Consider the following 13319-nt stretch of genomic DNA (forward strand, 5'->3'; position numbering starts at 1 on the left):
ATCAAAGAATGTAATTTTACTTAGTTTGGAACCATTGCGTTGTATTTTTAGTTTAATTTTGAAATTTGAAAAAATTTGGCTATAAAAATCACAATTTTTTCTTTAGTCATGCACCCATTTACGATTATTCTGAAATTTATCAAGTATGATTTCATGTGATGAAATGCATTCGTAACTTCAAAGAATGTAATTTTGATCAGTTTTGAACCATTGCGTTGTATTTTGAATTGAATTTTGAAATTTCAAAAAATTGACTAAAATCACAATTTTTCCTTTGGTTATCCCGGCTAGCGATTGTTGTGAAATTTCTAAATTGGTCAAAGTATGATTTTATGTGTTCAAATGTATTTGTAACATCATAGAATGTAATTCTACTTAGGTTTGATCCATTTTAAGGTATTTTGGTCAAAATTTTGAAATTTCAAAAAATTGATGAAAATCACAATTTTTCCTTTGGTCCCCGGGATTTAATTTTCAATACAGAAAGGGGAAGGGAAGCATGTTTTTCACACTGACTGCTATGGGTACTTACTATGGCGGGATTAATCCTGATCTCGGTAAGTTTGTGGAAAGCTATTTGTCTCCCCAAACAATATTTCCGCTTGTTCCACACGCTCCTGTTTTGGCACCAGCCATGCATGATCCGGGTGGGTTGTATTCAGATCTGATAATTTCTTTTGACACCCCAAAGAGATTTTAGTATTTCCACATTGAGTCCGAGAGGGGGCAGTCAAAATGGATTTAAGCAGTTTGGTTAAAACATTTGTCACTCTCCTCGTGGATACGTTCGATCGATATTAACCTACACCTATGCTGATCGTCAAGTGTCAAACACTACCTGATCCACGATTTCAACAAAAACTGGAATATTTTAACAAAGAACAACAACACAAAAAATCAGACGTTTTTTTTCTATTTCTTTTAAGTATACAATTTCACACTAGATCTTGTTTCAGTCGAAACTTTAACTTGTTAGCAAGAAACCTTCAAATTTCTCAACTGTCTCAAAGATAATTATTGTTCAAACACATCACTCACACTTACATAAGGGCCTTATATAACAACACATTATAAATGTACTAGTGATTTCCTCACAGTCTCGCACAATATTTTGTTTCATCTTAAAGTTGGTAAACGTAGGTTGTTTCCTTGCCACCAGCACAAATGCCAGATGAACACGCAATTGTACCGTTGTGAAAACATTCGTCACTTTCTCCATGTTTATTATAAGTTGTTTCAGCTGTGGGTCCGCTGTAACACTGACCTAAGAATATAATCGATGAAATTTATACAAACAAACTGTTTATGTCCCATAAGTATATTATTCCTATACGCATTGCATGGAAACAAGAAGATGTCTTGTCACAGAAATAATCATGAATGGTATTAAATGTTGCAAATGGTATTAAATGACACATCAACTTTGTTGACTGCGCGTGGCAACTAAAAAAACTAGTGAGATGAAGAGCATTATGGCTTTAAACGAAAGTTATGTAAAAAAGCCTGGGTTCTGATTTGATTGTTACCTAATTACCTACGGAAATTGGTCAAATCTATCTCAAAAGCGCTATATTTAATTTTGTAGTGTATACACTAATTGGCTAAAACGACCAATTTTAACTGGTTCTCTCAGATGCATCCAAGTGACCAATTTTTTTAGGTCATTTTGATCAATCAGATTTTACAGTGTAACTGTATTTGTTTGTCTAACAGTATTACGTATATATATATGTTATTTACCAGATTGGAGGTCCGTATAAGGAAATATTTCCCAAGGTCTCAAAACAGCCCGAGGCCGAAAGCCGAAGGACGTTTTTGAGACCGAGGGAAATATTTCCCTATACGGACCGACTAAACTGGTAAATAATAGATTTTTTTTTTTCTTTTAGTCCGAATTCATATTTTAGGGTTGGCTCCATGTGCTTTTAAATCTCGAGCGGTCCGTACGGCCTCATACGAACCGCTCGCGTAGCCAATCAGATTGCAGGAAACGCTAAAATATGAATTCGGACCGCAAGAAAAAAATAATTAACAATATTTAATCCAATTGACGTGTCAAATAAATTTGAATTATGCGAAAAGATTTAAGTCATTTAATTATTACTGTTCGCGTACAAGTATGAGGCTATTTCACGTGTTTGTTCAAGTTGAAAACGTGACGTATTTTGATCAAGGGTTCGACTTTAAAACAAAAAAGAGACACATGTCAAGCATAAACAATGAACAACAAACATAGCTACGTATGTTTAATAAACGTTCTACTTTGCTAAACGCAACACTTCACACTTATAAGAACACGTTTTATTGCTAAAACTTGCACATACACGTAGTTTGTTTTATTATAGTACTACAGTAGTGCCAAGCATCACTATAGTTACACACAGCATGGATGTGTTAAACGTAAACCCTCTCGGAAGATGGTATCATGCATGCAGGGAAGAGAGAGTCACGACCGAAGGACACGAGTTATATGAACAAAATTATTGTTGCATCTTGTGATTTGTGTGGTAACAGAAGATTTTGATCGGATCTCTTTTCCAATAGCATCAATCAAATCAGCATTTAATTGGGTTGTTGCACGGAAAACACTTTTGGTATTGCCTCATGAGGCAATAAGTTTATACATGCATGCATGAAAGCCATGGCACAAGATGAGGAAGCATCGAAAGCAACCATGACACGTATCGTTAAGTGTTAAACGTTTCCTTTAGCAAATTTTAACGTTGGTTTAGCTCTTTTTGTTTATTATTTATGGTTGACATGTGTGTATTTTTCGTTTGAAGTCGAACGAATAATCAAAATACGTCATGTTTAAACGTAAACAAATCCGTTAAATAATGCAGTGCGTCACCAAAACAGTACCCATAACAACAAAAAGGTGATGTCAATGAATGAGGGTACTTTTGGGACACATCAGTGGTAGTTCATGACGCTGCATACTTGAACGCAAACGGTATAATATAGCTGCCGCAGTAACGAACTGTGTGCTTTTTCATGGAATATTTCAACTTTTGAGTAATTATAAGATAGACAAACCTCCGTTGGAGATTCCAAATGTGTTGTATCCTTTCTCCAGCACTTTCCTTGCGCAACGACATACGAAACCTTTCATGTATTCTTCCCAATCACTGAAGTCTGTGGAGATAATTCCCATGAACTTCGGACTTGCTGGATTCACATCATCGAGAATGAGTTCGGGAAGAGCTCGTTGAGCTTCAATTTCATTGTAACAGCCAGTTGCGTTGTAAGGAATCTCACACACGTCTAGAAAAATCGTTATTTCTGTACAGTTGATTACAATTATCAAAATTATTCAAATTTTGAATTCATTCCATGCAGTTGTTTTTGTCGATCATGGCCAAAGATTCGGACAAAATTAACATTCTTTCTTTGCCGAATTTTTAATTCAGTGTCAAACTAACCAATAGACTCGTGAGCTTATAGTTAGTTGCAGAACAAGTTACTCCAAATATTCTAAAGTCGTTTTAATAAAGAGAATTTAAATAAGAGTTGACATATTAAACACGTAGCAAGCAGCATGCCTTCGATATGGCTTGATTTACAAGAAACAAGTAGGGAAAATTGTAAATATTCAATGATTTTTTTACTTTTGGAGGAAATTCAAGAATGCGGGCCAAAATAATATACAGTGAAGCAGTTTAAAGATATTTGAACAAAAATATACAAATTATTTAAAGTACTACGTTGTAGAATGCTTTTTAGATTAACTTTTCAAAAACATATCTTTATCTCAATTGCCGTAAAACTTTCGAAATTTATTTCAATGCAAACAGATGCTTTTTTCTAAAAAAACGTACACACCGGGAGGAGGGTTGGCGTGCTCTCGCGCAAAAAACATGTTGCATTTGACAGAAGTTTTAAAATGGCAGTCTCTTACAAATTGCTTCGAACATTTGAAACGAACGTAATTGACATGTTCGCAACGAACTCCCAGATTGCGCGTTGGAAAGTAATATGAAATTAACAACGAGTGCAGTTTTTCTACATGTCTGTGCGTTCAATTCTTACCTCCAGTTATACGATAAACGTAGTTCGTATTTTGTTCTCCAATGCAGAATGAATCATATTTCGTACAAGTTTCGAAACATTTGTTCTTACAAGTTGATGTTTCACCATCTTGGTAATAAGTTACATTGCCACGTTCTCCAGACCAGCATTCACCTGGAAAATTGTCGTCATATTTATTTAGAAATGTGTGATAAATCATCCACCCATAAATAATTATCTTACTCGTGCATTAATGACTGACAATAGACCTTTCTTATATAATGACGTCAAACGCTGAGAGTCTGATGTTACACGAAATTTGATTGGCTCCACAGAACTATCGAGCTAATCAAACTTCGTGTAACATCAGACTTTCTGCGTTTGACGTCATTGTGGAAAAGGTCTATTGCACTATTAAATTTACTTTGGCACTGAAGGCCCGTTAGTACAATGAACTATTTTTGAAATTAAAACCACATTTTGTCGTGCTTACTTTCTCGCAAATAAGTATGATAAATCTGAATTGCAAAATTCAGGCTGTTGCCTGAAATTAACACCTTCTACGATGAATTATGTTTAGACAAATTGTATTGTGCTAAACCAATTCAGATGTTGATGGCAATAAAACAGTTTGTCTGGATACCACATACTACAGAAAAAGCCAGCTATAGAAAACCTGTACCTATATACAAGAGCCGCATGGGCCAAAATAGGGAGATTTAGTTTGAGGTTTTTTCTTCCACCGCTAACCGCAAATCGCGGCTTGACGTTGAAATTTTGCCGTTTGACTTATTTTCACGTCGTTCATTTACCTCAGCGAATTGTCTTTGTAATAATGTCTTGTTTCACGTATAAACACTCCTAGTAGACATATTGGATATCCAAAGCTTCTTTGTGGTATTTTTCTAGCCTGTTTTTAATGAGTTTACCGATCGCGATTTTCTTTAAGAAAGCGATTAAATAACACGATTGGCAATAATGGCGGTTTACCATGATGTCGTGGGTCGATTGTCGGTTATTAAAATGGAGGCTCTTTCTACTTTTCCAGGTGTAAACGACATTTGATTTTAAAAAAATTGAAGCTTTAGAAATAGCTAGCAGCAATTTAACAGCGAAACTGTTAACTGTAAACGTCAAACTAAAACTCTCTAATATCTTACCATAATACTGCAAGCCAAAAGTGTCCCATCCTTCTTCAACTGTCTTCATTGCACAGCGACATGCCAGTTGTGGTAGGTAAGTATCATAATTATACCAGTCGATATCTCTACCACTGGACACAGAATGCCGTTTATCCCGATCGGTAAGAAGGTAGTCACTTAATGGACGATCATTTGTATTCTTCTGCTTTCCATCCCTGTAGCAACCCAAGCGCTCAAATTTAACTGGACACTTGTAAGGGTCTGAAAATTAGGAAAGATTTTATATCAGTCAAACTTCTACTAATCTCCGTTGTTTTTTCGTACCCCAATGCCACACGTGTCACCAACTCGAAAAAATTTCCCAAATTAAACGGCAAACAATTCGTTTTTGTTTTCCACAACACTTGGAAAATTGAAAAATTCAAAATTTTTAAAATATCACGCATAGATAATCTATAGAGGATTAAAAAAATGTATTGATTAGCTTAACTGAAACACGTGCAAATTGGATTCGCCAAAAAAATATACAAGCGATGACTGATCGAACCCGTTAATATTTTTGCGACGATTTGCCTGAGCATCTTATAGATAATAGCTCTCGACTAACGAAATTGCTTGCATTTAATTTAATGTAATCATTTGTCGCAACACAAATACAATTATATATATATATAATGATATACGCATATAATGATAACAGAGGACATAAGTGTGACAGAGGAAAGGAACAGGACTTGCGTCTCAATTGACACCTGACCCCAACATTATAACTGGACTTTGCCACTTATCTATATACTTTGCCACTGAATTCTTAGCGTCATAATAAATTATAAACTTAGTTAACTTACGTATTTCATATATAAAGTTGTGGTTTTCAGCTCCAACACAGTTGTTTGATTTACTGTCACATTCCTTATACTGGGGACCATAGCATTCCTTCCCCCATGCATGTTTCATAATTCCTTTGTCCGCTGCTGGTGACGGGCCACTCCAACATTCCCCTTAAGTTGAGTCATATATCAACATTATAGTCAACATTATACGAAAGATGGATCAAAACCGCCACCTAAGGTCCAAAGGCTTAGGCACTCGTGAGGGAAAGGGACAAATTTACATTCTTAGGCTTGAATATACCCGTCAAGGGTAATTACGGTTTATAACGGGGTTTTTTGTATTTCAGAATTGGAACCGTGTAAACGATCATACAGAATCACAAGCTTCTACTAGTACGTTCACTTTTGAGGAGGTTATCTTAGATGTAGCCGATTCTGATCGTGCTAATAACAACGGAATGTCCTCAGATGAAGAAGAATATCTCAATCGAGAGTTATAGGAGTAATTTCTGGTCTGGAGCTCAAGGTAATTTTTTATTTCATTGTTGCCACGATGCGTGACGTTTGCATATAGAGCGTCACTTCCACGTGTAAATATTAGAGTATTTTCTCCAAATAACCTTTCTAAACCAGAATCACTAAGTCTAAGTTGTGTATATACTATATCGTTGTCAAAAAATCATGATAATTATGAATATATTTGACCGCTTTCCTAAGCGAACGAAAATGACCTTTGGACGTGTGTTCTACATAAAGAGTAGACCAAACTCCAAAGTATACTAATCTCTAATTATTTTGACTCTTTTTCGAGTGTACTTTTGGTGACAATATGTGAATTTTAAAATTTCTATAAAACATTTTGTAGTGATGAAGATACTAGCCCTACAGATGCTGTTTAGGATGAGGGAAGTTCTAGTTCTGACACATCTTCAGAACACCACTCCCCTATTAGAAAAAAATCTAAGGGTAGAGCCAGAGGGAAAGGTAAAGGAAGGGGCAAACCAAATATCCAATATCCTACCCCAGAACTGCAGTGAAAAATATTTATATCCTTTCTTCATGGCTGCCTCAGCACAGCGACATGTAAAAGCAGGTAAATATTCATCCCAATTCATCCAGTCAACATCAAAACCATTGTAGCTGCTACTGTATCTATCTCTCTCATTGATCAACATCTCTGGTAGAGCCCGGTCATTACGTTTGTCCTTTTTACATCCAACAACTTTGAATGGGACGCGACAACCACAAAGCGACTCAGCTTCAATGGAAATATGTCAAAATTAGTCCAGTGCCAATAGTGAAAAAACTTAAGAAGGTAATCAAAATGATACCCATTGCAAGGTTAGGATAATCTGGATAGATATTATATATCCTGGATGGACTAAAAAAGTATACGTATCCCCCCATATAAAATATCAAATTGAGTTGTTAGCAATTGTATGAGAAGAAATGCCTGACAAATCATGTCCGTTTCAGTCGAAACTGTGATTTAGAGCAATAAGATGTGAGAAAGATTACGCGGATTTTTTTGACTAAAAACTCAAGATGGTCGGTTTTTAATTAATTTTGAATTAATGAAAAATTAATTTTGCTGTGTACGAAGCCCTTAATATTTTACATTACGTAAAAAACTCCAAGATAATTCACACTGAATGGAAAACTGTAATTAACTAATTAACTAATTAATTTCATTCGTTAGGGTCTAATTCCATGGGCGCTTTTTCTGTTTCTTTTGAATTTTGAACACTTGAGTTGATTAATTCTGTTTCATTGCTCACAATTCAAAAGAAGCAGGCGAAATATTTCGCATTTCGATGGAAAATTTAGCCCGTGGAATTAGGGCTTTAGGTATAGTATAATGCATGTTCTCCAATGGCATAATCAGCTTAAGGGACGCACATTTGCATCCAAATGTGTATGGCGATTCAAACTTAATAAATTGTTGATACGTCAACACAAATTTTCACACGTGAATCAAGTTATTCTATTGTTTAAATTTTAGGGTGCATTTAATTTTTGATGAATCAGACAGTCGTTTGACAAACAATTGCATAATTTCCAGGCATTACTGCTTTAAAATCTCTCTCTTAATCTGGAGTTTATAATCACAAATTTTATCATCTGGCTCCCAAAGTTAAAGAAATATCGCAAACACAGACATCTATTGGCATTATTGTGTTGATTATTCGTCATAATTTGGAAATCATTGCACATAATTATGTTATTTGGTTTTTATACATATAGGTTTGCGAATTGCAACGAATTATGAATTCACCAAAAAGTTATCATTATAAAACAATTTTACTTCTTCATCAATCATCATAATCTTATTCTTACCAGGAATTGCAATCTCAGCCAGGAGGATAAAACTCGATAAGGCGAAGAAGATGATCATTTTCGACGATGACAAAGATTTCTCTCAACGTCTAAACCCAAAAAGGATACAAACCTTAAAAATTTTTATACTTTATTTGGAGAAAAGTGGAACAGTTTGCATAAGAAAATATGAACTTTCATGTAAATTATCTTGATCTTGAAAGTTGAAACATATTAAACCCTACAAAGTAACTGAACAGCGGAATCCGTTAGAGAAACCCATCTTGCACCCATCTTAATTTAAAGTACTAAACTAGGCAAATAGCTAATATAATAAAATTTTGCTGGATCAAAAAAAAAGCTATAATAGCGTGCAAGCGTACGAATTTGTTATAATCCAGTTGCAACAAATATTCAACTTCTAGCTCGGCATAGACGAAGCATGTAAGTAGTGATATGCAGCCAGTGTTTAGGCCGTTCCAAGTAATAGAAGGCATGGAAGGCTAGTCTTTACCTCCTGATGATCAATGAGAGTACATGGGCAAACATTTTAACGTTGGTTTGAAATTTTTACATTCTTTATGACGTTACTTGAAAACACTCGCTATAGTGTTGGGAACCCTGTTTTAATTTTGTTTTACATACGGCTCTAAATTTGATTACTATAAACGGGTAGTCTATAATTTTATCCCTGTAGTAAAATTCTAAAAATAACGACAATATTTCTTCACGTTGGCGACAGATTAGATTCGAAGTATCCTAAACTGATTATTTCTATATAATTACGTCAATCACTACATTATCGTTTTAAATTCAAACCCACGTTAAATGAGATGCCTTTCAAGTTTTATAATCTCGTATGCTATGCACAAAGATACAAAACATCCTTCTTCAACTCATGTATGAAAAAAGTATTGTGACAAATAGAAACATTGTCAGTCTTTTGTGAGTGTAGTTTGCGTGTGTGTATGTGTGTGTGAGGGTGCGTGCGTGCGACGTTCAATTTCCGAGTCACAATGCAGCTATCACACTAGACTTTTCTTATAATGATGTCAAACGCAGACTTTCTGCGTTTGACGTCATTATGAAAAAGGTTTATTCAATCCTAAGACCAGCCTCCGCTTGCATACGTCCGCGGCTTGTGCGTTGACGGCCGCCTTTTTGCTCGTACAATGAGCTGAGGTTAATGCTTTGTTCATGGTAAATTACTCATTTTAAAGCTCTCCTTGCCGATATTGATCGATTGGACTTAATTTTGCCAAGAGAAAAGGGAAAAGTATATTCGCCCTTACAACCGAAAATAATTATGTCAGAAATATATCATCAAATTCGACCCTTTTTGTTCAATTATTCTAATTAACGTCATGAGTGACAATATTACTTCACTCAATGTTCCATTTGATTACTATTAAGGAGTCGCTCGTTTGCATCATAACCTCTTCTGCGTTGTCTATTTTTGCTAATAGTATTCCGGTATTAATAACATTTATTAAAATTATAATCATTCATAATTTATTTCCTCATATTGTCGTTCACTATTTGACAGTCGCCATTCACAACCTTAATTAAAATAGCTCAATAGTATACAGTGTCTCAAAAAAAACGAAATGGAAAATAACAGAACTTTTTAGGCGGAAGATTAAATGATTCATTTCTTATGTAGTATGAAAGAGTGGTTGTTAACGTTGCCAATAATACCATATTGAAATGATTTGCCCGATTGAATGTTCAAAAAGAATTGACGTTTAATGGTTTATGTGCCAAGAAATCCAATATAAAAAATGTGCTGAAAATCCAAGCTAAAAAAATGTGGTTTTCAATTTGCAATTTTAAATCCGCGATTATTTGGTTATTTCTCGCCTTTTTAGAATAAAAAGAGTATTGCATAGAAAGATTAAAAACGCCTCTTTCTTTCTATGTAAAAATTTAATCGCTGTATTGTTACAGTGGCGATTTTTTTCAGACGCCCTGTATAGATATGCAGAAATAAACTATTTCGCTTCAACCTTTTCTCAAATGTTCACTGTATTTCAGGTTTTAATCAATGTAAATTTAACGAATTTTAGGCATACCATTTAAATAGAACTACAGTTAGTTGAAGGAAATGAAACTTCTTTCTATTTATATATTTTGTTGCAACTTTAGCTATATAATTTTTCAAGTAAATATTAACAGAGTGCCATATTTATATACAAGCTGTTGTAATTCTTTATTAATATGAAACAAGGCTGGAAGATTTGTCAGTGTCTATAGTGATATTCGTGTTTTATGTGTGTCCATGCTTTTTTTTCAGTTGCGCAAAACCACACACAATCCATGGAGATTTTTCGTAAGATATTTATACATATATTCTAAGTTGACTGGGTGTTGATTATATGACGCCGCTGCATTGTTATATAGATATTAAACTTGATTGCAACTAAACAACTCACAGTACCTGGAAAATGGTCTCCACTGATTGGTAACTCACAAATTCCAGCTGTCGTTCTTTCGTTGTCGCACACTTGTCCCACAATGAAACTCGCCTTCAATGCTCTTCCTTATTTCTTTCTTCTCAAGGCTCATCTTCTGGCAATTTATTACCGTCTTAATCACATTCTGACGCAAATCAAATACGCTGAATCAAATATAATCTTTCTAATTAAAATCAAATTAAACTAAAGCGATCGTTAACACTCATACCCCTCCACGCAAATGGCGCAATGGCCATGTTAAAATTTCAATTGGAATATTTCATAACAAAATATCTAAACTTCTCTTTTTACTCAAACTTTCTACTGATAATTTTAACAAATTACAGGCATCGATTTGTCGGAAATAAATACATCTTGTATATGTCCAGGTTAATCACATGAATAATAAATCCACCTTCTTTAAACCTAATTGCAGGGCATACGCGTCATTTAGTTTGCCCTTTTTTGTACAACTATTTCAATTAAGGATACGAGTGACAATATTTACTCAAATGTACCATTTGAGAACCATTTGAGTACTATTAAAGAATCGCTCGTTTGCATAATCAACTTATTTGTATTGTGACTTTTTTGCTAATAGTATTCCAACGATGCTATTAAAATTATGATCAATCATATCTTGACGTTGCCGCTTTCATATTGTATATTTGAAGGTCGACACAGACTGGACGCGAAGCGGCAACGCGACGCGAGTTTGGAGTTTTTAGAAGCATATAAATTGAATTCTAGAAGCAAATTTTGGAAAATAAAAAACGTTCAAAATTCGCGCCGCGTTGCCAAATCGCGTCCCGTTCGTGTGGGCCTTGACAATTATTGTCAATGAAATAAATGTTAGTTTACATCTGTGTCTACAGAAATAAAACAGACAATTCGTTTCAGGTTCCAAATCTATTGCGAGCTAATCAATTTTAGGTATAGCAACTAAATAATATAGGCAAAGTTAATAAAAGAAGACAGAACAACTTCAACAAAACTATCTATTAATACTATCCATTCATAGTATTAAACCACCCGTTTTCTTGATGTGTTTTAGCTTCTGAATAATACCGGATCGTCGGGGTCGTATATGGGGCAGCTTAATAGTCGAAAACTAACACAGCGACAAGTTCTACAGCTTCATAATTTCTTATTCGCGCAATTCGCCTAATGAAGACATTAACTGCCTTTATTATAAAGCTAACTTATATAGCAGTAATTATTTCATAATAGTGGATTGTGCATTGTTCATTTTGCATGCATGTGCATGTGTGCTGCATGAGAGTCGTGTTACAACACGTTTTGTTGCATATAACAGAGCAGCTATATACAAGCAGTTCAAATTTTTCGGTGTTAGTATTTCAGAAAGCTCACATAAGTGAAAGTGCTCGTATCAACAAAAAGACTTAAAACGCTTAGAGATCATCAAGCTTATCACAGTGGAGATCGCGTAATCACCGGCATTCCGCCATTCATTTGAGCGTGAACGATCTTTGTAAATACAGGCAAAAACCTTTCCATCGAATTTCATTATAACTATAGAGACAGAAGTTTACTTCAAATGAATGAACTGAATTTTCGAGTTAATTTCTTTGATTTTGACGAAAAGTTTGAAATTATCAGATGGAGAATAGACTGTATTTTAGATAAAAGTGTTAACGACGTCTGCCAACGGGATGGCAAGATTACTAACAATGTTTTGGTAACTTGAGGAGAGAATATTAGCTTGGTCTTTACAAAAATACACAATATGTACAGGACGAAAATTTTACAAAACATGCTTCCTATTGACATGGTACATCTGGGAACACCGCATTACTGCATACGTTCATTGTGATCTTATAACGTTGATACTAAATTTAACTAATTACCTGCATGACATCAACAAAGCGTAATGTCGACTCGTAAGCATACCTGCCAGGCATGGTATACCTTACGTTCACATGATTCCGGTGTAAGAAAATGCGAAACCGTAACGCTAACCACTATAAAAGTTCGAAGTCGTAAGGAAATTCTACTGTCAGAGAACAATGCATGCGAATGTCCAACCTAACTGCAAGAGTTTCGCTACGGTGATGATTTACGATATGCAGATTTACGTGGCAGTGCAATTATTTCATTGTCAGTGAGATGAATCGCGTCCATTTTTGTTTGCAAAAATCAGCCGGCAACGTGTGAACTGGTGATAACCATCAACGTATTAACTGATTTTATTTAGTTTTTGCAATTGTGATTTTGATTGCAGTTTTTGCAAATGTGAGCGTTCATTCTCTCACTCGCAATGGTTAACTTTATCTCAAAGGCACATAAAACATGCCTTTATAGTACTTATTTCGTGTATGAAATTTTTATAAGGCCCCGATGCACTATACGAATTGCTTCCGAAGTGGCTCAAATTTTCTAGTTATTAGGTAAAAGGCAGTAAAAATTTTACTGTCAGAGATAGAAATATACTGCCGGCTATAATCTTTCAAACCAATAAGCATTTGCAACTAACCATTGCTCTTTAAAGGCAAACTGCGAAGATATCGTGACGAGCGAGTCCGGTATAGTAGCTATAAACCGGGCTT

General features: G+C 34.9%; 1 protein-coding gene across 1 annotated transcript; it reads right to left on the bottom strand.

Annotated features, from left to right (window-relative positions):
* Positions 1-897: 897 nt before the first annotated feature.
* Positions 898-10870, bottom strand: LOC114526144. Its single transcript, XM_028547662.1, has 8 exons — positions 10737-10870; positions 8321-8409; positions 7005-7241; positions 5999-6151; positions 5169-5411; positions 4030-4182; positions 3037-3264; positions 898-1264 (listed from the first exon to the last, which is right to left on the bottom strand). Exons 2-8 carry the CDS (start codon positions 8376-8378, stop codon positions 1122-1124), a joined length of 1215 nt encoding a protein of 404 aa, XP_028403463.1. The 5' UTR covers positions 8379-8409; positions 10737-10870; the 3' UTR covers positions 898-1121.
* Between the last annotated feature and the right edge of the window lie 2449 nt (positions 10871-13319).

The sequence above is a fragment of the Dendronephthya gigantea genome, unplaced genomic scaffold (assembly GCF_004324835.1).
Source record: "Dendronephthya gigantea isolate DGI-Jeju-01 unplaced genomic scaffold, DenGig_1.0 000037F, whole genome shotgun sequence".
Classification (NCBI taxonomy): domain Eukaryota; kingdom Metazoa; phylum Cnidaria; class Anthozoa; order Malacalcyonacea; family Nephtheidae; genus Dendronephthya; species Dendronephthya gigantea.